Consider the following 27,015-nt stretch of genomic DNA (forward strand, 5'->3'; position numbering starts at 1 on the left):
TCGAATAAAAATACTTGAGCGAATAAAAATATAATAAAGATATATATTCTATTTTTTATTAGACATAAATTCGCTTTTTGTTCAAACTACTTGAATTTTAATTAGTAATTGAATAAATTAACTCACCGAAACCGTTGTGTTGCTACCACGTTCCCGCGTCGTTGTTCTATTGCCCCGAATGCTCATTCAGATGGATAAAAGTCGATCAGAAACACTAAATGACTAATTACGGTTGCGGACACTGATTAATGCAATATGATAATCACGCGTCACTTTAAACGGCACTCCCGGGATTTATTGCATTCATTACGACTAAAAAATAACGTGAAACACGATCCACTTTTGCACTGCTGGAGTCCATCTTGCTTATGATACACTGTGACGTTGGGAGCGACACGTTATTCATCGGCAAGTTCACTCCGACCTGTGTCGGCGCGAATCGAAATATTATACTCAAAGAGTTAATAATTACAAAATAGCTTTATTAATGTGAAAATCCGTTTGATCGCGATGAGTAAATAACTAATACCGTAATTATATTTTATGCATTATTATTAGTATTATTATCTTCGCAAAATTAATGTAAAGACTTGGAATAAAGACAGGATTAATTGCAGTAATTGTTCAAACATGCAAATTAATATAGAAGATATTACAATTAAAACATTATCATAATTTAATATATTACATCATTATTAATTATCAGTATTTTAATACTGTCCAGATATAATGTAAATAATTTTCACTTCATTACTCATACTTCCATTAAAAATAATATTATATAATATAATATATAATATAGATTATAAGATGATATTAAAGCTTCAATTGGATATATCATATACAAAGAATGGTACATGAAATGCAAGAAATTAAAATATGGAAGAGTTAGAAATTTATATATTATTCTTATAAATACACTTAAATTGCCGTTAAATTGGCCTATTTAAATTTATTGAAATACGGCAATTAAAATTTAATGTGTATTTATAGAAATAATATGTAACGAAATAATTCGAAACTTACTTATTTGCATAAGAGAAATTTTGCAATACAGATAAAAATTATTAAAACAAGAAATTTAACTTTGAGAACGAATTTCACGTTGTTCCGATTTCCAAATGCAATTACAATCAGACATCGGGGCGCAAATCACAAATCAACGATTGTCAATTTGTTATATATAGCAGGACGAGGGGCGCAAAACCGCAGCTAGTACGTATTTAATAGATCAAACTATGCAGGACTACGGGAAAGGCGGTTTAGAAATGCAGGTGCATCAGGGCACCCTCGGTCGTCGCAGCAATCATATGCAAACATCCATGAACATGGATTCGCCGCCGCAGCGAACCACTGCTAGTGGGACACTTTCAGGTACATATTTCATCACTATACTTTGCAAATATTAATAAATCTAAGCAAAGAGAGAGATATAGAAATACATAAAGCTGCATTTTACTATATTTTCTTTACATTCTGCATTATAATATTAATTATAGCTATATTAAATATATAGCAGTGAGATTATTCGCAGTTTAGATTTTTTTATATAACACAAGAAATAAAACACAAGAAAAAAAAAATATTAAACCGTAAATGTAAACTATACTATTGAAATTTGATGAATCCTGCAGCATATACCGTATCATACTATATGAGAAATCTGTCAATTTGTCGTCGATGTTCCTTTAGCTACATCTAATATTACCGTCCCCACATTTGTGCTACCTTTTAACATTTTCGTAATATCACGTTAATTTATCTAACGTTACAGTATCGAAGTCGAGTTACATCGGCAACCCGAGCCCGGCGCCGCCCAATGACGTAAGCTTCTACAGCGTCGAGATGGACAACGGCGGTCGCGGCTACATGAGCTACGACGGCAATCCAAGTCCAGCACCGCCGCCGATCGGCGATCCGTCTGGCGGACCCTACTATCCTACATCCTTAGGTTCGACCGGTCACATAATGGGTGGGCACCTGGGCGCCGGCACCGGCACTTTGACGCGCACCAGGACGCTGCCACGTCCGGTGCCGCCGCCCGATGTCACCGTGATGACCGCGGGCACGAAATCGCCGATACCGCCGTCGGTGCCGCCGCCACCCGCCACATTCGCCCGCGCCGGCCCCAACAACGCCGGACCTCATCCGCACGCACACACGCATCCTGCCCCGCCGCCACCACCCTGCCAGAGTCATCCGCTGTCCACGTTCGCGGCAACGCCGACCTACTCCGACATCGATGGACATCTTGTCTGAGGCTCGCCGATCTTCGGGCCTAGCTCGGTGCGCGGCAAATACCGCGCCGTCGCCCAGGACGACGACGAAGATCAGCGACCGGTCGCAGTCACGGAGAGGAGCACGCGTCTCTGAACGACGTAGGGTGCTACGATGACGGATTTTCCTCTGAATCGTTCAGATCGTCACCGATCGTCTCCGTGAGCTACGATAAAGAGGATGAACGAGCGGCGACGACTCGCGAATTACGGTATCGCGGTCGAAGATCCTGGCATTCGTCATCAGTGCGCCTGAGCAATTTTCGAAGACTCTATTTGGTGCGCGAGAACAAAAGTGCGACGAAGTGTGTAAATAGAAGAAAGACAGCGAGAAGGAGAACGAAGAGAACGTTTACGTGCGACGAGAGAGTGATGCACCAGATTCACGCTGTAAACACGCCTTTCCCTTCCACGCGGCTACTTCCTAGACGAGAGGAGACACGCGCGGGGCTCTCCTACGCGATTGAATTCTAATCTTAGGAATATATATGTATGTATAATTGGCCGCTCGACGAAGAGCGAGCAACGGCGATCACAGAAAGAGAGAACGGTCGCGCCGGTACGCGCGAGCGTTCTCTAAGAAGCTCGAGAATGATTTTACCGTTCCTCTTCCACTATTCTGCCTTTCCCTTTTCTCCCGTTATTAACTATTTGTCTTTGTCCGCTCGCCTTAGCGTTATTTAGCGTGTCCGCGAAATCAGCGGGCGATAATCAGCGAATGATTGACGAGGAAAGTATATTTTCTGTAAATACACGCGTGATTATATAGAGAAATAGGGAAACCCGCGGCAATAATTTTGTTTTTCGGTGGCTTCGGTTGCTTCGCGCAGGAAACACGTCGATGTATACACTATTCGTCATAGCGATTGTGTTTAGATATCACTATGCAGGTGTTAAAAACAACCAGAAAAATCCGCGAGACATTTTCGAAATATTACTCAGCGATCTCCCTCGCTCCGACCGTGACTGACACCGAAATGCAGATTCCAAAAACTTTCTTGTCTTTGGAACAAATGTGCAATCGCACAAGCGTCACTATCTCAACAGTAATACTATTATCAGTATAAATATTATAGGATACGCCCGTTCCTTGGCACTAAGATAACCAATGTCATTCCATGACTTTTGAAGCTGAGAGAAAGAAAATGTTATATCCAGTATATTTGCTCAGAAAATGCTACAAAAAATAACACCAAGTAATAACATTTTATAAAATATTATTTATTACTTGATTTTTAACTCGCACAAAAACAGAGCTCAAGAAAAATTTGTTAGAATTAATTAGCGATAAGCCACTTTTCTTTATTGCACAAATGTATCCATCTGTCTTCCAATTCGCAGATTAACGTTGGTTATCTTGGTCCGAAGATATCGATCTAACCCGAATAAGATTTTCACGCATGCTACGATCATTGATATTAATTTTCAAAATACTGATAGCGATTAATGAACGATAACGCCCTTTCAAAACTTTGCAGGAGGGCATATCCGTCACGACCGTCCATTGTTTACTTTCGCGTCGAAAAGTCGGTTTATCTCGGCGATTCGAAGCTAAAAAAGACGAGACAATCGTTATTACAAAGCGGAACGTTTGAAAGGTTACAAAGAATGCGATAGCTCGAAGTTAAACTTTCTTTCCTTTCGTCGCCTTCCGTCGCTTATACGTTGTACAACTGCGATTGTTGTCTCCCGAGCAACTTTCACGAAACAAAAAAACAAATCTGATACTATAAATCGTATACAAAAAAAAAAGAGTTTCACTGCCGATCCTAAAGTCAATACTATAGGTAATTCATTGACTGTATATCGTCTCGATGAATATACTTTTATCTACGCGATACATTATACGTATACAATATATGTATATTGAACATCATACAATCTTGCGACATTAATCATAAACCGAGTGCCGATCGGCTGCTCGTTAAAAACATACACTTATGTTTACTGGTAATTCCGATCTTTTTGTTCATTACGAGAACACGAGCGGACCGAGCTTGTGCTGCCGATGCATCCACGATGCATCTAAAACGATCAAAAACCAGATACGTATTATGATAATAGAACACACGACGATGCCAGCCCGCTTAAACGAGTCGTCGAGATCGTAGTTCTATCATCGTAAACTCCGATTATCGCGACGTGATTGTTACGCGAGACGACGACACGAGGTGTAACATAATCAACAAAAAAAAAAGGAGAACAAAAAGACAGGAAGTCAGTGAATGTCTTGGCGTAGTGATATCTTGAACAAAGACAATAGTACATAAGTTTAATTGCTACGTAATGGTCTTCAGTTAAGGGCGAAGATATTCTGTCGACAGCGCGGCGCCATTCGAGACGAAGCTGCACGAAGAAAATTCGCATAAACGCGCGAAGCATTCGCCCTAGAGCGGCTGTTGTGCGACATTTACGCGGATGGTCGGAAAATTACGCGGATATTCATATTAGCTCGACTAAATGTTCATACACATATATTTTTGCATTTATTTCCAATTACTAATTATGATTAAACCATGTAAATAGTGCGATAATGTCTCAATGTTTCACACGGTCGCGAAAGAGAAAAAAATTTAAAAAAAAAAACAAGTAATTCAAATGGATCATATGAGGGTCTCACTATACCTAGGCTATAAACGAAGTATTGCTAGAGGGTAATAACGCTGTATATCCGGAAAAAAAAAATTATTATCCCGTTGATTGGACGAGACAACGTCTTTCCGTTCTTCGTCGAAAGCCTAAGTAGTCAACGTATATATATTTTTGAAAACGACGACGACGAAACTTGATGCGTTTGGCCTATCGTAAGGGAGATATGTTACGACAAGAGAGAGAAAGAGAGTCATGTAACGCACGCTGCACTCGCGTTCCGGCGGTAAAGGGCTGTGACAATGAGATGCAAGTCCTTACAACTTCGCGACGTCGCGTCCTGCCAAGTCGATCGTGCGAACAATTGTTCAATTGGGGAGTGTCGCCGATGCAATGATACCAATCCTCGCGCTAATTTTAATATAATTTCACCGCTTACGAAGTTTTATTGCGCTCACTCCCGTGCGACGATTATTCTGTCGTCTGTTCGTCGGTGGTAAAATTTCCTCGGTGTCTTTTAGCCAAGAAGCGCAGAGAAAGGAAAGGAAAAAGAACAGGTCGGTTGCGACGTGTGCGAGAGGATGTTCTGAGATCTGCATCTCATCCTGTGGTGAGGAATTGTTTTTATAGGAGACAATTAAACTTTACCCGCCCGGTAGTCGCGCGTGTCACATCGCTCATTGAGAGATTGTTTGAAAGTTTTATGAATAACGTTTTTCCGTAGCGTACGCATATATTGTTGTTTCTCATTACAGCGATTATTTGTTAACGGTAGATTCTACGAAGCTTAAGACAAAAAGAAGAAAAAAATGAAGAAATAAAAAAGAAACGTGTATTGTTAAACCGCCGTTGTGTATGGAGCCGCACAGTTCGGCTTAGACTGATGATAAGAAATTCACGTATGCTCAATTAGAGATGAACATGTTCGCGCATAATTAAGAGTTCTATTTACATATACATGTTTTATATTTGTAATTATAAAAAAAAAACAAATCATCTATACTTAATATTACCTGAAGATTATTATTAGATTTATGTAATCTCCAAAGTATTTGCTCATCAAAGTGCTAGGCATGTTAAACGGACCGCTATTCGTCCAAAATGGTACCTTGGAGATGGACATACCATCTAACACGTACGATATTTGATATTTTACATAATAATAACAACTCGTAATTTCGTTGATTACTCTAAGACATAGTCAATCCTAATTATACAATCATTAAGAATATGGAAAGGAATCAATTAATCGTTTTACATGTATATATATATAAATATATATATATATATAAACGTATAATGTACATAGCACTTAGATAGACACGAAAGGAAAAAAAGAAATGAAAATACTTAAACGAATTATATCAAACTACGAAAAAAAAGAACGAATCGAGAGCTTTTGTATACTAGATGTATATTGGTATATTCACTTTGTATCGTTCTTTTTACCGCGATGATAATTATCGATAAATAGAAATTAACGGCAGCATGATCGTTTCTGAAAAATGAGAATTATCAACAAAACGTTCACCGACACTGCGAACGTATCACGTATCGCAACGAAGGAATAAATATCGACGAAGATTTAAAACCAGGAAAAAAGTAGAAGAATGCATCAGGACGAATAAAGCGAAAAATAAGCACGCCGCGAAATTATATCCGTTCCAAAATTGATATCGCCAGTGTTCCATCGCCTTCGCGTCACGTTTTTCATACAATCTTTTATGAGGATCTTTTTTATTGACCAGGCTATTCTACTTTTTCACACGTAGATAGAAGATAATTTTTACCCTTTGTGCCGAGCGTTACGCCAATTGATACACGAAAGTACGTTGTACTCCCCCCCCCCCTTTTTGAAATTTGTACGTAACTATTTATCGCCGCGACTGGTCTAAATGTTGCTTCCGTTTTATGTGCCAACTGATCGACGTTGTTCTTCGACGATGTGTAACATACCGTTAATGCAAAAATGAGACGAAAGAACACAGAGAACAGTGCCGGTCGACAACCGTGCGACGGAAAAATTTTCAACGTGACCGGCGCTGTTTCGCCGAGTACAACAGAGATACGTCAAAAAAAAAAAAAGAAAAGAAAAAACAAAAACAGTAGGGACAGGAAAAAAGAAAGATGTGAAAAGGAAAAGCTCTCTGATCGATGTAACGGTGTAACATAATTGAATGCCCACGATTAACTGATTAATGTACATATACATAGTATTTTTACATTCTAATTCTAAATTACATTTCCAATTCTAAATGGTATACACAACACTACACTCACTGTGGGCTTCGCTCCGTTATCTGTGTATCGATTGCGACGACGAAAATATTCACCGTCGTCGGTTCACTGCTGTCAGTGAGGTATATTTCGTACAAAAATGCATTTACAATGATTATTGCTCAGCAACATCTTGCTCTGTTAACTCCCTCGTACACACGTATATTCGCGCTGTTGCACGACATTCAATAAATACATGCCTTGTGCCTTCGCCGCACCACGTTACTTAAACCGTGATACATAAGACAGAAAGAAGAGAGGAGAAGAATACGCGTGATGCATTTACAATTGTTTTAAGACACATTCGTGTAATTTATCTGAACTGTGCTCATTGCCGAAATTTGAAGACGCAAAATAATTAGGAACAAATACGTGCATTTATCTTTTTTTTAAACGTGTAATTACATACTCATTTCATAATAATTGCATTATTAGTACGATGTAAGAATTGACGGCGTGATTTATGTTCGAATAACTGCCAATAATTTTTAAATGTAAAGAATGAGATATAAATGTTGATTTATATAGACGTATACACAGATTCAGAGCGAAGCTCAACACGCTAGTCCTTAATTTAAAACCAAAGTAAAAGCAACATTGTGTAGCGTTTAAGAATCTCTATTACGTATACACACCTGTGTGTCTATACAGACATAATTATAATTAACGATTTCAATCATTGTAATTAGGTAAATGAACTAACCGATAAGCAGATAGGTAAAAATAAGCCACTCATTATGTGTATCATCTTGTTTTTCCATTCATAATTTTTCACTACACAATTAACAACATTTTACCTAGGAGAGCCTTTCGTCAGCTAGGGTTATTATGTATCTGTATTCTGTATATTGTTTTTTATTGCAACTATTAAAACTGATTGTCAACTTATAAATTTGTATTAATTGTAATTTTCTCATTAACAATTTCTATTGCCTTTTTCCTTCCCTATCAGTAACTCTAATGTAGAATTATTATACCATGGTATATATATAAATGGTAATGGTACCATGGTATATATAAATAATTAATGATAACCAGAGAATTACTCTATGCAATCAATTATCAATAATATCATAATGATCGCATTTATTAGCGGATTTAGTCGATCAAAATGTATATATCACAATATTAATTATAGAAAATTCGAAAATGCAAAAAATATAATGCAGATAAAACGAATTATACAATATACATAACTGGTAATGATGATGATCATAATGATTAATCCTTGATACCTTCGATGTTATTTTCATTACACTTTAGCGAGAACTTGGGCATGAAGACGAGTCAACTTTACAAGCAATATTTGTTTAAACTGTAACAAGTACATGAATTACAATATTAAATTTAGAAAATTTGAGAAAACAAAAAATATAATGCAGATAATATATGCATACCTAGTAATAATGATGATCATAGATTCTTGATGATACATTTGATGATAACTTCGTTGCATTTTGGCGAAAAAAATAACTTGGATACGAAGACGAATCGACTTTACAAGCAATTGTCTGACTAGAACAATACAGGCGCGCGCTACGCGCGCGCACTTATTATAATAATTTAATAATTATGAAATCTAAACATTAAAAACAATTTTTTTTTAATTTTAAATAACCGCCAAAATAACCTTTGCTCTCAAACTATCAAACTGCCAGAATAATAGAGATAACCAATCAGCGTCGCGGAAAAGCGTCAACAATACTTTCGATACATATCGATCTTTCATGCCTTTTTTAAAAGTGGAACTGTAACAAATACAAGAAATACGGACCGATTTGTAAATAAAATGAATCTGCAGTTGACGCGATGCACTTCGAAATGGCTACAGTTCGACATCTATGGAAGAGCAATATTGCGATTCTCGAAGTGACTATGCAATTAACGCGGCAAACTTCATATAATTATCAGGAAATAGAAATAGAAATAAAATTCGTAAGATTTTGATAGATACGAGACATGCTCAACCAGTGATTTATCATTATAAGTAGCATAACTAATTATAGAATGTATATGCTTTGCAATGATCATGCATTTACTGCAATTATGCTGTACAACAGCAAGAAGTGATACGATGAGAATTTCGAACGGTTACAAGCACAGAAATTGATCGCCTATCACAAAATAATGTTTACACACGATATTTAACACATTGCTACAAGCGTCCAATATTTTACAAAAGATATTCGTAATAATATTTTACGCGCAATGTTCTTTTAGACAATAAAAATTTCGAGAAATGTAGAACAATTCGAATACAAATCTGCTGCGGTCGTGATGCATCTCTTAACGGCTACGATTGGACATCTCTCGAAAAGCAATATTGCCACTCTCCAAATGATAAAAATCACTGTCACAGTCATTATTGCAAACCTTACAATAATTAATTTCAAAATAAAATTTAAAATATTTTAATAATTAAAATATGCTGAAAATAATAAATTAATCATAATCATAAATCACAGCTAATGTGACATATTAAAACATATCTCAAATTATAAATGTATCATAATTTTTATCAGTAAATTAGTATCCACATATCTATCTTTATTTTATAAAACCGTTAAAGTTGTCTAAGATAATAATTAATTTTGAATTTTAATCGACCGAAATAAATTCTTATCTTAGACAACGCTAATAAATCTACAGATAAAAATTTTAAGAATATGATACGATAAAGAATACAATAGTAATTCATTTTTCGAATTAAAATTTGAAACGCAAAGAATGTATCATTTTTTAATACATAAAATATTTCGTGCTGTATTAAGAGATTCAAGAATGTCAACGCGTGGCGTATGTGCGTTATTGTTTACGAATTCCATTCTTTCGCTATCTCTTTCTATCCTGCAGTGTCTTTTTCTATCATACGTATACGCGTTATCCTCACAAGTTATCCTGTAATTCCGCAATCTCTCCTCCCCAACCACCAACTAGGCAAGTGCTTCCTTGTCTTTTAGGCATGCGCTACATCAGTGCTTGGAATTCGTTGAGTATTTCAGCTGATTTTCGTGGTTAACGCCTTCTTTCCTCTCCGTACCATGCGTGCCACAGCTGCCAGGGCCAATTAATGAGCGGGTTCCTTTCTCAAAAGAACCTTGATTATTGAAATTTAAGAAAATTTATTAAAAATATTTTTATAATTTTTAAATTTATTATATGGAAATATTTCAATATAGATTTCCACGTTACCCATTTTTAATAAATTTTTTTAAATTTCAACAATTAAGGGAGAAGAACCCACTCATAATAGATAATGCCGCTCCTAACACTCGGTGGCGCTTGCCCAAGCGGTTGCGTCGCGCGCGTAAAGGATACGAAAGGAGGCGTTAATCGTGAAAATCAACTGAAATGTCGATCTCAACTAATTCCGCACACTGGTATACACTATTCGATTCTAAGCTGTTTCAATTACGGGATTGCGCGATCCGAGAATAACACACAACCCGAACAGCGACTACTCTAATATCAAGCACATATTGCCGTATTTTATTCGGTAAGTACAATACTTATTCATATATTTAATAAATTTCAATTCTGCCATAACCAGTAATAATATATCCGTATTACTTACACACACTCTGTTTACACGCTTGTATTCTGTTTTTCTCGTTTGTCCTCTAGTTCGAATATGTTCTCGTTAATCTGTCTTAAACATGCGGATATAATATTGCTTAGCTAAATCATAAGACGAATTACAAATAAAAGACAGTTCATCGAAAAGTTAATTGCTTTTATATCATCTAATTGCAATATAACACATAACAGTAATTTTCTGAAGTGCTTAACACGTGGTGTAAATATATGAAAGCAGAATACGTTAGAAACAAAAGTATTGTTTGAAGAAGGTTTCTATATAGGAAGAAACACTGTACTTAAACAGAAATTGGAAATATGAATAAAATAAAACAGCTGAATACACGTCAGTTCTCAACAGAAGTGACGACGATGCTATGGTCACCAAAAATGGATCTTTTAGCAATTAGTAATGTAAAAGGTTAGATTCTGGAAACCCTTAAGAATTCTGTTTGTAAATATTAGTTAAAAAATTAATTAAATTTGTTTTTTTTTTTCTCTTTTAATTTTCTCGGAAGAGAATTAATCCAACTTAACTTTAACTCTTGTTTACAAGGATAACTCTTAAAAGATCAACAATTATTATCTTTTGTGTAAAATATTACAGGTGAAGTCAGTCTTTATAGGCTTACATTCATTAAAGTCTGGTTATTGAGCCCTCAAGAAGAATCCGACACCACTGTTCAACTGGCATGGAGACCAGATGGAAAACTTCTCGCAGTATGCTATGAAAATTCAAAACTACTTTGCCTCATTGATATTGAAACTAAAAACATTATTCATAAAACAAAATTACCTGTGGACAATTTAATTGTTTGTGTTACATGGTTATTACATGAGAGCTTATCATTGATAAGTAATAAATCTAATGAATTCAGTGATTACCTGCCGCCCTTACCTAAATTAATCAAAGGTTGTAGTACAGAAACTGAATGCAAAGAATTTTTATCCGACATTCTAGATATCCTTTATGTATGTGTCACAAAAAATACAGTTCTAAGGAATACAATATTTATGATTTTAGTAAATAATATTGATTATATGTACTTTTTGCAGATTGGCCAAGAAAATGGCACAGTATTAATATACATTTTTGGTATGTTCTATTGTGATACTATAACAGTAGGCAATGGACCAATTCTGCACATCACAGGTGGATCTAATGAGCCAATATGGATTACTTCAAAAGATGATAATTGCATTAAAATAACAAGAATATCTTGTCCACTGCTTGAGAAGAATAAAGCATTACTTGAGGTGTTTTGCATACATATTTAACAATTGTACTCATAATAAAAATATTACAGGAAGAACGCATTTTTTCTTAAAGTATTTTGTGCTAAAATTTGAAATTGTATCGAAAACCTTACATCACACATTAAGCCTATATATTTTATTCTTAGATTGCACAAATCCAAGCCAACATAGAATGTTTAAAGAGTCATCTGTCACGTACTATAACGGCCACTTCTGAGACTTGGGAGAAAATGTTTTTTGAACTGAATAAAAAACTTTCAAAATATGCAGAAATAAATCCACCTGGCAATATGTCTGTAGACTTTTTAAATCTGTTGATGATCGGAATACCGACAGTAAGGTTAGAAAGATTTCTACTTGAAGATCTTACAGAGAAAGGATTTAAAGAGATTTTACGGAACTTTGATACATGTCTCGTTGAAATAATGGTATTACATATTATAATATATTATTTTTAACTTTATTAATTTTGTATATTGCAAGAATTTTTAATATTAAATTATTACTGTTGCAGAATTTAGTCTCGGAAAATTTAATTAAGGTCGGCGATGTCTTGGTTTATCAGTTAAGTGAATTGAGAGGAATGGTAAGAGCAGGTGTCACACACGAAGCAGAATTAGGACTACGCAATGAAACGCTTGTAACTAATGCCATTAATGAGTCCGCAACTTTTTTGGCAAAGTTGGCTGAATTCAAGCAAGTTGTAATTCAGAGTGTGGATTGTTACAAACCATTTTTCCAGTATGATGTACCCATTAAAAATTGAATATTTAACCAATTTATTATTGTTCAGTTTTTACAGTTCAGTTTTTTGTTGTATTTATAGGTGGTTATACGTAACCATTATGCAATTAAATGATACACCAGTAATGGCCAGTAAATTAAATGAAGTAAGTCAAGAGGAATTGATAATTATTGCCGAATTTTTGAGTAATTTGGATAAAACCGTGCCAAAAGCAAATGGCAAAATAATAAATGTAGCCAAAGTAGATCAATATCTGCAGTACAAAAATTTACATACTCCCATGACTTCGAAAGGAAGCGAATGGACAACTATGCTAAAAAAAAATGATTGTTTGCGCAATTACGCGCATATAGTAAAACACAATGTTAACTTGTCTTTAGTACAATGTTATACCAACGTAGTTGCTGCTATAGAAAATATTTTTAATAAAGCTTATGAAGGCTTAATCGATCACTTTGTGATGACTTCGACCTCTTTATCGTCGTTGGCACCTTTCATATCCTCGCAAATTATAACAATCAGTGGAAATTTCTTGTTAGCTATGAGCGACATTGAGAGCAGTAACATTTTGAAATTTTACAATATCAAGTATTCGTCTACGGAACCTGTATCTTTCACTTCGAAGATGACTACGGTAGATATAAATCAAGGTTGGTAGCGTTATTATGTATAATTATGAATTGAAAGTTTTATCCAGAATGCAGACATTTTTTCTGTGTGTTTGTTTAGAGAACTATTCGAACAAAAACAGTGATAATGTGATAATGGATTTGCAGTTTTACTCGCAATGTTATCTTAGTTTGTTTATATTAAATAAACTAATTAATGCGTCTTATCTTCTACAAGTGCCATTACATGATATATCCACCTTTGAGAATCACGACGACGAAACGATACCCTTAGTCAAGCTTATGGACTTTTTGCAGTGGCCAAAACCATTTCAAGGAATATCCATGAGATGGTTAGCGGTCAGTGGTCCCCGAAAAGTGGCGGCTCTTTTAAGTAAAAATAAAAAAAGGATTCGATTACTCGAGACTGAAGACGAATTTGCGGATGAGGAGGATAATGACGAGGATGAGGAGAATAGTAACGAGGATAAGGAGGAGGATGACAAGAATGAGGAGGATAAAAAGGATAACGAGGAAGATATGGATTTGGAATAATTATGAATAAATGTAAAACAAACAACTTTATATATTTAAACACATTTATTATTGAAATGAAAAGCTTACAAAGTATGCAGAAGCAAATCTATCTGGCAATATGTCTGCAGACTTCTTAGATCTATCGATGATCAGAATACCGACAACAAATTTAGAAAATTTTCTTCGAGGCCTTACTTCAAGATCTTACAGAAAAAGGACTGAAAGAGATTCTTCACAATTTCGAAATGTGTCACAATGACATACAGATATTACATATTAGAATATATTATTTTTTAATTTTATTAATGTTGTATATTGTAAGAATTTTTAATATATGTTAAATCATTGCTTTTGTAAAAATTAATTTTGGAAAATTTAACTAGTGTCGGCATGGTCTTAGTTTATCAGTTGGCTGAATTGAGGACTGGTAAGAATAAATGGCACATACGAAACATTAGGCTTATGCAGTGAAACGCTCATAACTCATAATGTTATTAATGAATCCGAAACTTTTCTGGCAAAGTCGTGTGAAATCCAGCAAGTTATAGATCAGAATATGCGTAAAAAGAGAAAAAGTCAAAGAATCTTTTATATTTTTTTACGAATTAAACAATATATCTTTCTAATAATTAAATTATATATATATATAAAGTCAGAATATACACAAAAAATGCTAAATTTATAAAAATACGTTCAATTATTGTATTCTGCCACGACCTGTGCTAGCAAACTGTCAGATGTTACTAGCTTGCCTCTTCCTCTTTCATCTTATAATTGCATCCTAATTACATTGATCACCTTTTTCTTTACAGCTATTAATATTATAAGACTGTAAGTTTGTTCTTTATAGATGGTTGTCACAATAACTATTCAATACGCAATGCAAGGTAAAAAGCTACTCTGAATGAATGTTGTATAATCATAGAAGCAATTCTTGTAGTAGTTCCTCACTGTATATTTTATATAACTTAAGTTATGTAGAAAAATTAAAAGCAGTGAGAAACTACACACAAGAATTGCTTCTATGATTACATAATATTCACATATACATGCAATAATTAATAATTTTAAATATTAATAATTTTCTTTTTGGTTTTATTTCATACTGATGGAATTACGGATTGGAAGTGGAAAAGCCGTTTCGTCGTTAATTAATCGCTAATACGATTCAGGCAATAAGGAATTATTAGTATTTCTTACTCTATTTACATTTACTTGCTCGCCATCGATATTTCTAAATCAGAACTTTTACTTTTGTAAAAATACACGGCCAGTCTTATTGCACATGGAATTTGGAATAAAGAACGACCGAGGAATCTCGGGATACGAAAATGTAAGTAAAAAACGAAAAAAAACCTTGTAATCATATGTCAATGTATATTTTTCCTTTTGTATAGCACAGAAGATAACAATTACTATTGTATTACATTACATTTGTTCTCATTCTGGACATAGAGGATGACAATGACGATGATCATGATAGTAGTAATGAGATAATAACGATTGTGATCATGTTGAATAATTATTATAGAAACTGATTACTAGATAGATTTTGATAAAACAGTTGTAGCGTTCGAACTTAATCTCTTTTTTATAATTCGACAAACAATACTGCCGAAATTAATTATTATTACTCTTCAGTCTTAATACAATTCATGTACTGGATCTCTTGCGTATAATTTTCTATGATTTTTCACAATTTTCTAAAATATTTGCAACTATACAATTAAATTATTGACATTGCAGAATTCAATATTACAAACTCCATCCTAATTTCATTATATTAATATTTCTAAATTATCCAAATTATAAAATACAAATTTCAATAAATATATTTAGTTATATAAATTTTGTTATCAATTAAAAATTGTATAGATTCGAACGAATTTGTCGCAACAAGATTACATACAGGATTTGTATTATCCACAAAAGAAACACAAATTGATAATAATGATTAGGAAATTTCTTAACTGCGCATTTAAAAAGGAAGCAAGTTTTCACATTTTTTTTACATCTTTCAATGAAAAACAGTAATTTTATAGCCCAAACGTTTTCTTACTTGCGATAAACGCTGCGAAACTCACTAAACTTTTATACATTAATGAAATCGCTTGCTATTCGTGATCATCGATGTGAACTCAATTAATATCGACAGGTACCATGCTGATATATCTCATTATACAGGATATAGTTTAAAATAAATACGAATCGTCTATGTTCTAAATGTTCAATGATCGCGGCGGAGTATATCAATTAAGATTACAATAATTTGCAAATTTTGCAAATTTGTCCAAATATCCCTTCCGCAGGTATCTCGCGATGAGTACAGAGTTTATACAAATTATACACCGATATTCGCAAAGATTCATTTGTCGAAGAAAGAAATTTTTTTATCATTATTGTTTGATGTAATTTCCTTGGAGATTTATAGATGCTAATGGAAGATTTGGAACTAAACTTCGATGCTATTATGTTTTTTTTTTTTTTAGAAAAGCGCGGAAGTTATTTGATATATTTACATTGTGATGATTTTAAAGCTAGCTTAAGAACCGCTTGATGCAAATGAAAATACATAAAAACATAAAAATATGCATTACCGGCCAATAGTTTGGACAATCTTATTTTTATTTTACAATAAATAACAATAAAATAAAACAAGCTTCGTATAAACCGATTAAATTCAATTTATCTGTTAAGTTGAAAAGTTTATTTCTTTCTAACAAAGACATGACTTAAGACATTTTTATTAATTTATCAATAGTATCTGTTTGATATTTTCATTTCTACCTAATTTCTTGACTACCGACCGATAATGTATATGCACCACAGATAAACGCCCAATAAGTCTATAAGAAGCCTTAATTATACGGCGTAGGCTCGATAAAGAGAAGATAATAAAATAAATCAGCAACCGAGTGTAATGTCTTATAACGTAAAAAAAAATCACAGTTTTGTTTAAGTCTAGGTTTCGTATGTATATGCAAGCGGTATTAAATAGTTATATTATTTACAATCCCTCGGAAGGCCTCGATGCGACCTATCGAGCCGCACGACACGCTTCAGCAATTAGTCAAATTAATAAGTGTATTTCTCTCGGCTGGTTCCACTCAAGAGCACCCCATTTTATGACCCAGAGAGAATGTAGTTAATAATATAACACTTATAAAATGACGTACGCGCACTCGCTCGTGAATACATTACATTTTGATCCAGTACTTTGACATGGGTGAAATTCGCGCTCTATCGTAATAAGATAAAAGACAAATAAAAAGAAAAAACAATAAAGCACGTTTGATCAACAGTGCCTAGCATAGTTTCAGTTGCGATCGATGTTTTGTTACCGATGCGATACACAAAATATGCACAATGTTTTTTTCATAGTAGCGCAGAAGTCCGGAACTCTTTCAGCCTTTTGCAATTAATGTCTTTCATCTTATTACCCTATTAGCAGAATTGTCGCTAACAAACACGTGCAATCCCGTTGGGACGCGGAGGAAAAGGGTCGCTTTGATTGAATGTACACGTAATATGCATATAATGGCGTTCACGAGAACATCTCGCATGTATAAAAGTTTGTCTCTCTCTCTTTTCTAAATATCTCGCTATCACTCAAAAAGGTAATCTTTCCTACATGTAATGTGAAATAAACGAGCATTGCATCGTCAGGAGAGTTCACTATTAAATATGCTATTGATGTAATTTGAAGATGGGCACGATTAATGAGAAAACGCCAACAAAGGTCGCAGACTAACAATTCACTAATGTCATAATGAGATATGAATCGGTTTTACAGAATATAATATTCTGACAGCCTCAAAATGTGAGCATTTCTCTTCTAAATGCTCGATATATATCCGCTTTCGCATTTTCGATTACAACGACTGGCTCTCCTGAAACTTTAACTCGCCCTAACATGCGATTGGCATATTGTATCTTATACACGTATATACATGATGCATTCGATAAAATTAACAAGACATGAATGTGATTCATATGAATTCTCATATTCCATCAACGTCTCTATCTTTTTACGGCTAACTTACGCCTTTACATATCGATTATCTATGTACATTGATTACCTATCAATCAAGTATCCAAAGTATTGTTCGTTTCCGTGGAGCTATATCGTATAATATACGCGTGTATACGTGTGTCCGTTTCTGTATTAACGCTGAAAGGACCCACCCGTTCTTCTAAATAGGACATCTCATGCAGCGGTTTCCGCCGCTTGAGAAGCGGCGACGTAAGATAGAAAGTTAGAGAAACGATGAACTTTACTATTCGAGCGAGATAAATCCTTCGTGACTCGCCCGAAATCACTGGTCGGGCCCTTCTCGCGTTAATTACTAATAATTATTCATTAATCGCACCGACACGGAAAACGGAAACTTTGTGCGATGGATGATACGAGAACACAGCGGCCTTCGAGAGCAGATGTTCATTGAGAGTTTTACCAAACATTTCCTTCACATCGCTTTTCTATGTACATAAAATTTCATGTGTATAGCGTGTACAGTTTATATATGTCAAGATTCGCCCTCGGAGGGCGATAGTTTATGTTCTCGAGTAGACATTAGCATTTAAAAGCCACTCTCGGTCCTAATTCCAAACAGCTTTCGCTACGAGAGCCACTAACGCGGAGTAAAACTCTTGAATGTACACCCAGTCTAGCTCGGACGAATCTCTTGGATTATCGTGACTTAGAAATGGTGTAGTACGCACAACGCGCAATGAGATCTCCACTCTTTTTTTTTTTTATTAATAATATCTCTCGCCGACATAGTTCCTCTTTCTTATTTCGAGAAGCACACTCAGTATTATTATCGTCGTTTAGCGCTACTCTCTAATATTTATTAATACTACTTCTGTCGCTGCTGTGCTGCTGCTAATGCTACTAGTGTTACACTTGTTAGTCTCGTTACTATTAGTATCATATTATCAATTATTATCGCTAGTATCGTCCAACCAACATAATCGTGTTAGCGATATATCGTTAATCTTATTATTGTTATCGTTATTATATTTAAACGTTTATTATTAATATTTATTGTTGAAGTTGCCGTGTTGTTGTTCTTGCTGTTGCTATTATTGCGAGCATAATTTGTTTTTCTCAGTGTGTGTCACAAGCTTTGTGTAAAACTTCCTTGGTCCTGGTCCCAGTTCTTGCTACTACTTATCTGTTCGCAATGACGATTTGAAAGAATGACTGTTACATATAGCGTGGATACACTCGATTAATGTATTTTATCATCGGACCATCGTTGGACGCGACTAAAACCGAACTTAAATTCTACAAACGTAACTAAAACATTGGAAGACTCTTAAAACGCCAGGAGTACACTAATTTTAGAGATCACACTGTATAATTAGAGATGCGTCAGCTAAAAATCCTAAAATCATAACGCGGGAGCTGTGTGTGTGTGTATATACATTTTTTCACTTCTACATTTTCTCTACATATGTTCTTCATAGATGGACATTGATTTTACATTAGTGACATAGAGTTTTACTCGAGATACCAATGAACTGTTACATTAAAAAAAAAAAAAAAAAAAAAAAAAATGTGCAAAAGTACAATCGCCTTTTCTGTATCAACAATTTTCGAGAATTGAGTAGAAAACATCGATCTCCTTTCTACTTTCGTTTTTTTCCAACATTTAAAACGTCTCGATGGCGAAATCAATACTGTGTCTTGAAAAAACAGTGACGCCTATTTCTTCGACGATATTCAAAATATTTTCTTCCGGATAGCTCTAAGCTTGTAGCTGATATACGCAATTATGTGAGACAAGGCAGTGATTATAGCACGTGATAGTTTGTTTTCCCATCTAGCTAAATTGCATCTAACAGTCTAGCTTAACAGAATTCGTTTAGCAATTTAACATTTATCTTTTAGATTATAGTTCTACCCGTGGTATAAATGCAGAACGATCACGCGAAACGCGTTGAATCCAGTCAGAAAAATTCGTGATAAATTTGCAAAATGCCATGTGTCAAAAAGTCAGCCTTAGGAAGATTTGACTTAACATTACACTCAGTTAGCGAAATATTAGGAACACCCTCAGTTCAGTTCTCCTTGCGAGGCGTTCGTAATATTTCGATAACTCAGTATACGCGCTTGTCTTGTACGTATTATCGAGTGAAAGATAGAAAAAAAATACCTATAGATATTTCGGAATATAAAAATTTACAAATATATAAAAATAGATACCAAAAAGATTTGTACAAAGCCAATAAGAGTTGCGAAAGAACAAATTCAACTCGTTTTACGTCATCGCTCCTCAAATGGGGAAGGAAAATTTCAAATTTGGTGTCAAACGGCGCTGAGTTGCGACTAGTTCTTAAAGTTTTTTTTTTTTTTTTTAGACATTAACAATCCCCACGTTACGTTAACGCTCAGTATTCGCGCAGAAACGATTTGCGTTCGTCGATATTAATTAATGTTTGTCCCACGATTGTTTATCTAACGCCATCGTTCAAATAAATCCGTGCAGAACAAGCTAGGAACCTACAGCGGCTATTCTACATTTGAGAAATATCTCTATTTCCCGCGGTTGTTTCGGCTATAACTACCATTCAGTTGCGAAATAGAATCTTGGATTAATTCGGATGCGGCCAGCCGACTGGTGAGATCTTAGTCGTAACACGTACAACACGCACCGTCGTCCCTTACGAACGGTCGTAAAAAAATGTACCGAATGTATAAAGCATCTCCTTCTCTCTCTTGGCAATCTTAGAAACGATCTTCTGCAAATACGAAATCTCTTGCACGATGCAGCGGATCCAGCACAGATTCCAAGCATTGCGGCGTAGCGTTCTCTCTTTTATATTGTATCTCAGTGTATATACGTTCACGCTTTTACTTTCTTTCTCTCTTTCGGCGTTAAATCAACGCGGCTTTGTCTGAAATCACATTCAATGGTCTGTATATTGAACACATATAACATATCGCATCGAAATTGTGTACAAGTGCGTATTTTATACCGTGTCTATTATGCGTTCGCCAAGAAGTGCGGTTTTTAGCAAGTTTTTTTTTTTTATCTTACTGCAGGTGCGTATAACAATTCCGCTAATCTAGCATCTACTTTGACTCCGCTGTTTTACTGACCTCTTCGTCGGGAGCAGCTTGGGTGGTGCTCGCCGGGAGCGGCTGCTGTTGTTGCACGGGAGGAGCGGTTCCGCTCACTGCCGTGCCCGCTGCGCTGTGCGACGGAGCCGGCTGTTTGCCGTATTTCACGGTGTCCTGTTGCGGCGCGCTTTGCGATTGCAATTCCGGTCTTCTGAGGTAAGCGGCCGCCTCCTTTTTTGGCGGTACCACTGGCTTATTGGGCGGTACCGGGGGTGGCACGCCGCGGGAGATCGGTGGCTTTTTCGCAGGCAGTATACCAGCACCGCCGGCGGCAGCCGCAGCGGTGCCGGATGCTTGTACAGAAGGGCTGGCGGCGGGACTCGCAGACTGGCCGACGTGAAAGCCGAGCTTCCCCGCTGCGGCGGCGACGGCTTGCGACGATGGGAGAAGCTTAGCCGCAGCAGCGGCCGCCGTACTAACGGTAGCAGGTACAACCGGTTGTCGCTTGTCTGCGGCCTGAGGAAGGAACACAACCATGACCGATTTCAAGGAGGGAAGTGCAGTGAACCATCATCGCTTTCGGACACACTCCGCCGCCAGACAAGAGCGAACACCGTGAAAACGTTATTCTTGGGCTGCGTGAAGGGGGGGGGGGGTGCAGGAAAAAGAACCATACCAAAGAACTAATCCAAAGCAGAGAGAGACTCGGTGAAAAGTAAAGATGGTAGCTGCGGAAAAAAAAAATTGTGAAGAAAAGAAGAAAGACAACGTTACACCGTTATTCAAGCAACAAACGATCACAACTTCGCCCGGGGCTTCTCGAGAATGCTGAAAACAAATTGTGTGCGCATACCATCGTGTGCTGTTAATAAATAAATATTGCGAAGATGCGGGAGCGCTTTTTTGCCGCGTACTTGCAAATCACCAAAGAATAAGGTGTATACTTGAGACGTAGTAACTGAGTTACACAACCAAAGAGTGGATTAGTAAAACATAATATGTGCGATAGATCTTCGTAGAGACGAATACAGGATACAGAGAGACTAATCTGAAAAATAAATATTTCAATAGGTAGGCTGTGTCGGTGAATGCTACGACATAACAGTTTCCGACTTGGCCGGAATTGTTCGCCTGCTTGTTAAGATACATATCGCAAACCGACCAAACGAGAATACAGCGCGTCAAAATTCATAACCAAACCAATATAATTTAGTAGTAGCGATTAAGGGATAGCGATTAGGAAGTCAAGCCAGGACAATTTTATAAATAAGGCTCAGAAATAAGTTGCATACAATTTGTTTTTTAATTATAGGAATCGGTCGATGTACATATGTGAAATAATAATAATCTTATGTACACAAAATAAAAGTAATCGTAATAAAATATAACTCTAGGTAATCTGTGTAAACTTATAAGACATGTATAATATAGCGTTGCAAGTGTAATAACTGTCACTAAACTTTACAAATAAATTGTGAACAAAGTACACATCAAACATAAAGCAAAATTCTTGGAAGTAATCTATTTTTGGATATTTATAGTGATGTCTCATTTGTAGAAATTTGTGAAGCAACAGTTCATAAATTTCAGTGCACCATTTGATACGAGCGATAGAGAATAAATTAGAGAATCAATTCCGGTCAGTGCGACAGAAATCTTATGCATTAAACGTAGAATAATATAAAAGCCAAGAAAGAACGGTGTTATTTAGAACAAGCGAAAATTACTTTCTTAACTAAACTTTTCACGTTATTTCTTTTGATATAGTATCGTTCTCTCAATTAATTATTCAGTTTAATATTCTAATGAAATGTTTCTGCGTTGTTATATAATTTAACAGTGCAGAAACATTGGGTGTCTTGATTTTTAATTAAATAATTTGACTACCAAAATATATGTATGTATAGATATATGTTTCTATCAAAAGAATTTGTATATATAAATATATAGATATATGTAACACCTGCGTCTTGTTTTAAATTAAAGAATGCTAAATATCGTAATAGTTATATAATTGCAATAAATACATGACTAAATTGCGATATCTATATGACCTATAAGTGTCAAAATAAAATATTTAAGACTAGAGAAAAATGTATAAAGTGCTCGCGTAAAATTAGTAATATATAACAAATGCATTATTCTTATTATAAAATAAAGCTGTCGAGTAATGTAATATATATTAATCATTAAAGAAATTCATCTTTCTGTTATATATGACTTTTCGCGTATTTCTCGATTGCAATATCAAAGGTCATAAATTATATCCTGAGTTAAAAAAAGGAACACGGTTAAAGAATAAAGTTTAACATCTATATCAACGACACACTGTGCACTATTTTCGTAAAACTTCAATTTCGTAGATCTTGACTTATAAAGAGCCTACTTACACTATCGATTACAGTCTTTATAGTACATAGATAAAATTCTATGTTGTCTGAGTAAACAAAAACATCTCTCTTACGCAATTTATGATATATAATAATCACTTCTTCAAAGGCTATTTTTAAATATCTATGACACGCGAGTTTATATGTTGACATCGATATTAAAGCTAATTCCTATTTTCTGAAGCGCAATACTGATTAAATAAATGATTTCACTTCAGTGTCAACTGAATTTTGCTATCGTTATAAACATATACTGTTCATACATTAAATCATTATCTTCTTTCGCGCGCTCTCTCCCTGTTTCAAGAAAACGGGGAGCAATATTTCTTAGATATAAAAATATCTATTGTGATACTTTGCATATATAAATAGGCTCTGTATAATCTTTTAAATTAACGTCGAGTGTGTAGGGAAAGGTGGATAGGTTACCTGTGTATCTGGAGGAGCTGTAGATTCTCCACCCACAGATGCTAAATTAGGTGTATATGCAACCCCTGTAAGTGCCTGTCCAGGTGTTACCGATCTAGCAATCCCAGTTGCTGAAAAAAATAATTACATATTGTTTTGAAATTATCCTACAACTTAATTACTTTATAATAAAATTCATGCAATTTATATTTTGCTCAAGAACGCAGTTAAACATTTAGACTGAATGCATATGTTCAAACATGTTATATTATTTATCAAAATTGGTATAGATTATTATATCAAAACGTGTAAGTCTTACTTGGTCCACTAACAGGAACACTGGACACTGTGGCAGTGGGTTGAACAACTTTACTACTAACCATAGGCGTCCCTGTACCCAAGACAGCTCCTTTCACTGTAAAAGATTATTGCGAATTAAAAGAAATAAACTCTCTTTGTAATATTAACTAAATGCGTATCAAAAACAAGAAAAATTCTCATCATTATACCATTTCATAAAATTTATCTTGATGCATATATTGAGTTGTAATTTCTGTTTCTTAGATAAGTATTTTTTCTATCGTAATGCGAAAGTTATTTATAACTTCATCGAATATCAACACTTCTATTTTTAATTTTCCATACAGAAACATACTCGTTTGCGGAGCACTAGCCGGCCTGAGCGTCGGCATGGCGACTAAATTCGCCGGTTTTGCGGGTGGCGGCGGTGGAGTTACACCAACTCCCCTCGCAGGACCGCGTGTCTGCATCTCCTTCATCGTGTACATCTCGTATCGCAACTTTTCCAGTTCCGTTTCGAAATCCTTCGATCTCTTTTCCTCCTTCGCGAGAGCCTGCCGATATTGCTGCCGCTCCATGTCGAACTGCGCTAATTGCTTCTCCAATTCCGCCTCCATCTGCAGTGACTTTTTGCTTTCTTCCTCGAGGCCTTCGGCCATTGAATCTATCCTTACCTTCTCTTCACTGAGTATTTGAGCCAAGTCCTCCGATCGTTTTCTCTCCTCGATGTACTTTGTGATAATCTTTTTACGTTCCGCTAAGAGAAGAAGTACTATCTGCTTCTGTCGATTCTTTTCCTCCTCAAGATGATCATTAATCTTTTTTAATTCCATTTCTAATCTCTTCTTTTCTTGCTTCTCTAATTCTAACTCTTTCTTCAATCTTGTCCGCTCTTTTTCAAGACCGTAAGTGATATCATCACCTTGAGCAGTGTCGTGTTCATGTTTCCGCTTCTCCTCCTCTAATTCTTTAATTACCTGAAAACGTTTTTTTTTCTAATGATACAATAACAATAATCAAAAAATAATAATACTATTTAATGCCGATAACATTAGATCAAATCATAAATAACTTTTATTTCTTAGATATTTGCTGTCATGATGGATGTTATTTTTATTACAGATTATACATATATCGAATTTATCAATTAATCAATTTTCAAAGTGTTCCAAATAGTAACAGAATAAAACAAGAAATACAACAAAAATAAAATACATACCGCTCTGTGCCTAATTTCGGCATCTCTAAGAACTTTAGTCATCCTACACTGCGCTTTTCTTTGTTGCGTCACCAGTGCCTCTAGGCTAGCGACTTGCTGATCGATTTGATTTCCTTCAACTCCAATAACACCACCTACTATTGCAACGTCGCGAGCTAATGCAGCGTGTGGATCAGCAGTGGTACTAAGATACCGCGAACTTAAAAGATGCTTCATTTTTTCCGACTGGAAGAAAAAATGATAATTGTCATATAATAATGCAAATGACAAAATTGATCATATTTCTATATTTTTAATTACTTTTAACGCCGCTATCACAATGTCTCTCGCTTGTAACTCGCCCTCCAGATATCCCAGTAACTTCAGCAAGTCGGTTCTGCTCAACTCCATCTTTGGATTACGCTATAAACGCACAAAGGTAACAATTGGTAACAATTCTAGCATTTATATCAAAATTAACTACCAGAGTTTATCAACAGTAATGTTACAAAACCTGAAGCCAACACTGAAAAAGCATACACCAAGAATGTACCTTCAAAGTATTCGAGGAACTTTTATCCAGCGGTTCAATGTTGTTGGCCTGCTGCTGTTGTTGCTGTTGCTGGGATGGCGATTGTGACGGTTGAGTGCCCGCGGCGAGGGTCTGCACCTTCGCAGCCGAAATAGCGGCCGCGCTGGCCAAGACGGTCGAGCCCGGCGACGGCGCCGACGTTGGCGGCGGCCCGTTTGCCGCTGCCGCTGCCGTAGTGCCGGGCGAAGTGACATTAACAGCGCTTTGACCCTGCGATGCCATCGTTACGTTCTATCGAGGGTGGCTATTTACCTACCGTCGACAGTGATCGAGGCAAAGCACGTCGTCGTTGTCGTTGTCGGCTTCCTGGCTCCGGTGCAGGTCGAAAGGCAGTCTTCGTAAAGCTCGTTCGCCCGCTCGCTCGCACGAGCTCTCGCTAGTGCGAGGTCTCGCCTGAGCGCGCTCGAGCTTCTCGTATGATGACTTCCTCACCCCTCGATCCGCAGATTCGCCGAGGCCGTCACGGGACGCGCGTGCACCCCCGCCGAACGCCCAACGGCCCGCGACGCTCGCCACATCGCCGATACGGGATAGACGACCGCACGTATCTCTTCTTCCAATCGTCGTCGTCGTCGTCGTCGCCGGTTCCCTGGCTGAGTCGTCACTCGGATCGTTGGATCGGCGCTTCACGCCGACGAGCACAAATTAATGCGGCGGCATCCGACGCGGCGAACCGCGCGCTTCGCTTCGCTACGCTGCACTCGCCTTCTTGACAAATCAAGCGCACAAAGCGCAGCTCGCAGCACGGTCAACGAAACTCAATCGCCTCCTCGTGAAAGGCGCCCCGATCGGAGCGATCTACCATCGATTCCATGTCGGATCGGATTATCGAGAGCGCAAAATCGACATCTCGACCCAACCTTAATCGCACCTACGGCGCAACATATGAAACGCTGATAAAATTGTTCCTCAAAGTTACATTATTTTTTTTTCTGCATGCAAAATAAATATATAATCAAATATCAAAAGAGAAAAGACAAAGAAAAAAATTTTTAAATTAAAAAGAACAATCTTATATCTGCCATTCATACGTTGAGAATCACCGCTAATTACAATAATAACTAGATAAGAAAACGTATTGTCAGATGAAAGTTTCAATTTCTTCACATTCTTTTTCGAGAACTATGAATTCCCTATCTGTTGGCCAATCACGAACACGCTACACACCACAAGCGTTTCGCAACACATTCATA

The 27,015-nt window shown here is 36.2% G+C and overlaps 3 protein-coding genes across 11 annotated transcripts in view; 2 read left to right on the forward strand and 1 right to left on the reverse strand.

Annotated features, from left to right (window-relative positions):
• sns (sticks and stones) overlaps window positions 1-8,034 on the forward strand; it is a 245,775-nt gene extending 237,741 nt beyond the window's left edge. For 2 of the 5 annotated variants that reach the window (XM_012371016.2, XM_012371012.2), the window contains exons 17-18: window positions 1,188-1,374; window positions 1,775-8,034. In XM_012371016.2, the coding sequence (XP_012226439.1) occupies window positions 1,188-1,374; window positions 1,775-2,259 (672 nt within the window). In that variant the 3' untranslated portion in view covers window positions 2,260-8,034. Of the gene's footprint in view, window positions 1-1,187; window positions 1,375-1,774 lie in introns of those variants that run through there. The other 3 variants (XM_067347779.1, XM_012371017.2, XM_012371015.2) reach the window with 2 other exon arrangements.
• A 2,292-nt stretch (window positions 8,035-10,326) lies between these two features.
• Window positions 10,327-14,543, forward strand: LOC105674578 (anaphase-promoting complex subunit 4-like). Of its 3 annotated transcripts, none has more exons than XM_012371000.2 (8): window positions 10,327-10,638; window positions 10,767-11,139; window positions 11,326-11,438; window positions 11,775-11,975; window positions 12,122-12,403; window positions 12,490-12,716; window positions 12,802-13,370; window positions 13,450-14,543. In XM_012371000.2, the coding sequence occupies exons 2-8, from the start codon at window positions 11,037-11,039 to the stop codon at window positions 13,881-13,883; spliced, it is 1,929 nt and encodes a 642-aa protein (XP_012226423.1). In that variant the 5' UTR covers window positions 10,327-10,638; window positions 10,767-11,036; the 3' UTR covers window positions 13,884-14,543. The 3 variants fall into 3 exon arrangements, with proteins under 3 accessions (XP_012226423.1, XP_012226421.1, XP_012226422.1); XM_012370998.2 differs by having other exon boundaries at window positions 10,340-10,638; window positions 11,326-11,690; XM_012370999.2 differs by having other exon boundaries at window positions 10,340-10,638; window positions 10,911-11,139; window positions 11,326-11,690.
• A 675-nt stretch (window positions 14,544-15,218) lies between these two features.
• On the reverse strand, window positions 15,219-26,668 carry LOC105674579 (CTTNBP2 N-terminal-like protein). 3 transcript variants are annotated; one of them, XM_067353747.1, is made up of 8 exons: window positions 25,784-26,667; window positions 25,552-25,653; window positions 25,252-25,476; window positions 24,388-25,027; window positions 24,052-24,147; window positions 23,754-23,863; window positions 20,974-21,450; window positions 15,219-20,768 (listed from the first exon to the last, which is right to left on the reverse strand). In XM_067353747.1, exons 1-8 carry the CDS (start codon window positions 26,042-26,044, stop codon window positions 20,754-20,756), a joined length of 1,926 nt encoding a protein of 641 aa, XP_067209848.1. In that variant the 5' UTR covers window positions 26,045-26,667; the 3' UTR covers window positions 15,219-20,753. The 3 variants fall into 3 exon arrangements, with proteins under 3 accessions (XP_067209848.1, XP_067209847.1, XP_012226426.1); XM_067353746.1 differs by having other exon boundaries at window positions 15,219-21,450; window positions 25,784-26,668; XM_012371003.2 differs by having other exon boundaries at window positions 15,219-21,450; window positions 24,388-25,009; window positions 25,784-26,659.
• Between the last annotated feature and the right edge of the window lie 347 nt (window positions 26,669-27,015).

The sequence above is a fragment of the Linepithema humile genome, chromosome 1, assembly GCF_040581485.1.
Source record: "Linepithema humile isolate Giens D197 chromosome 1, Lhum_UNIL_v1.0, whole genome shotgun sequence".
Lineage (NCBI taxonomy): Eukaryota > Metazoa > Arthropoda > Insecta > Hymenoptera > Formicidae > Linepithema > Linepithema humile.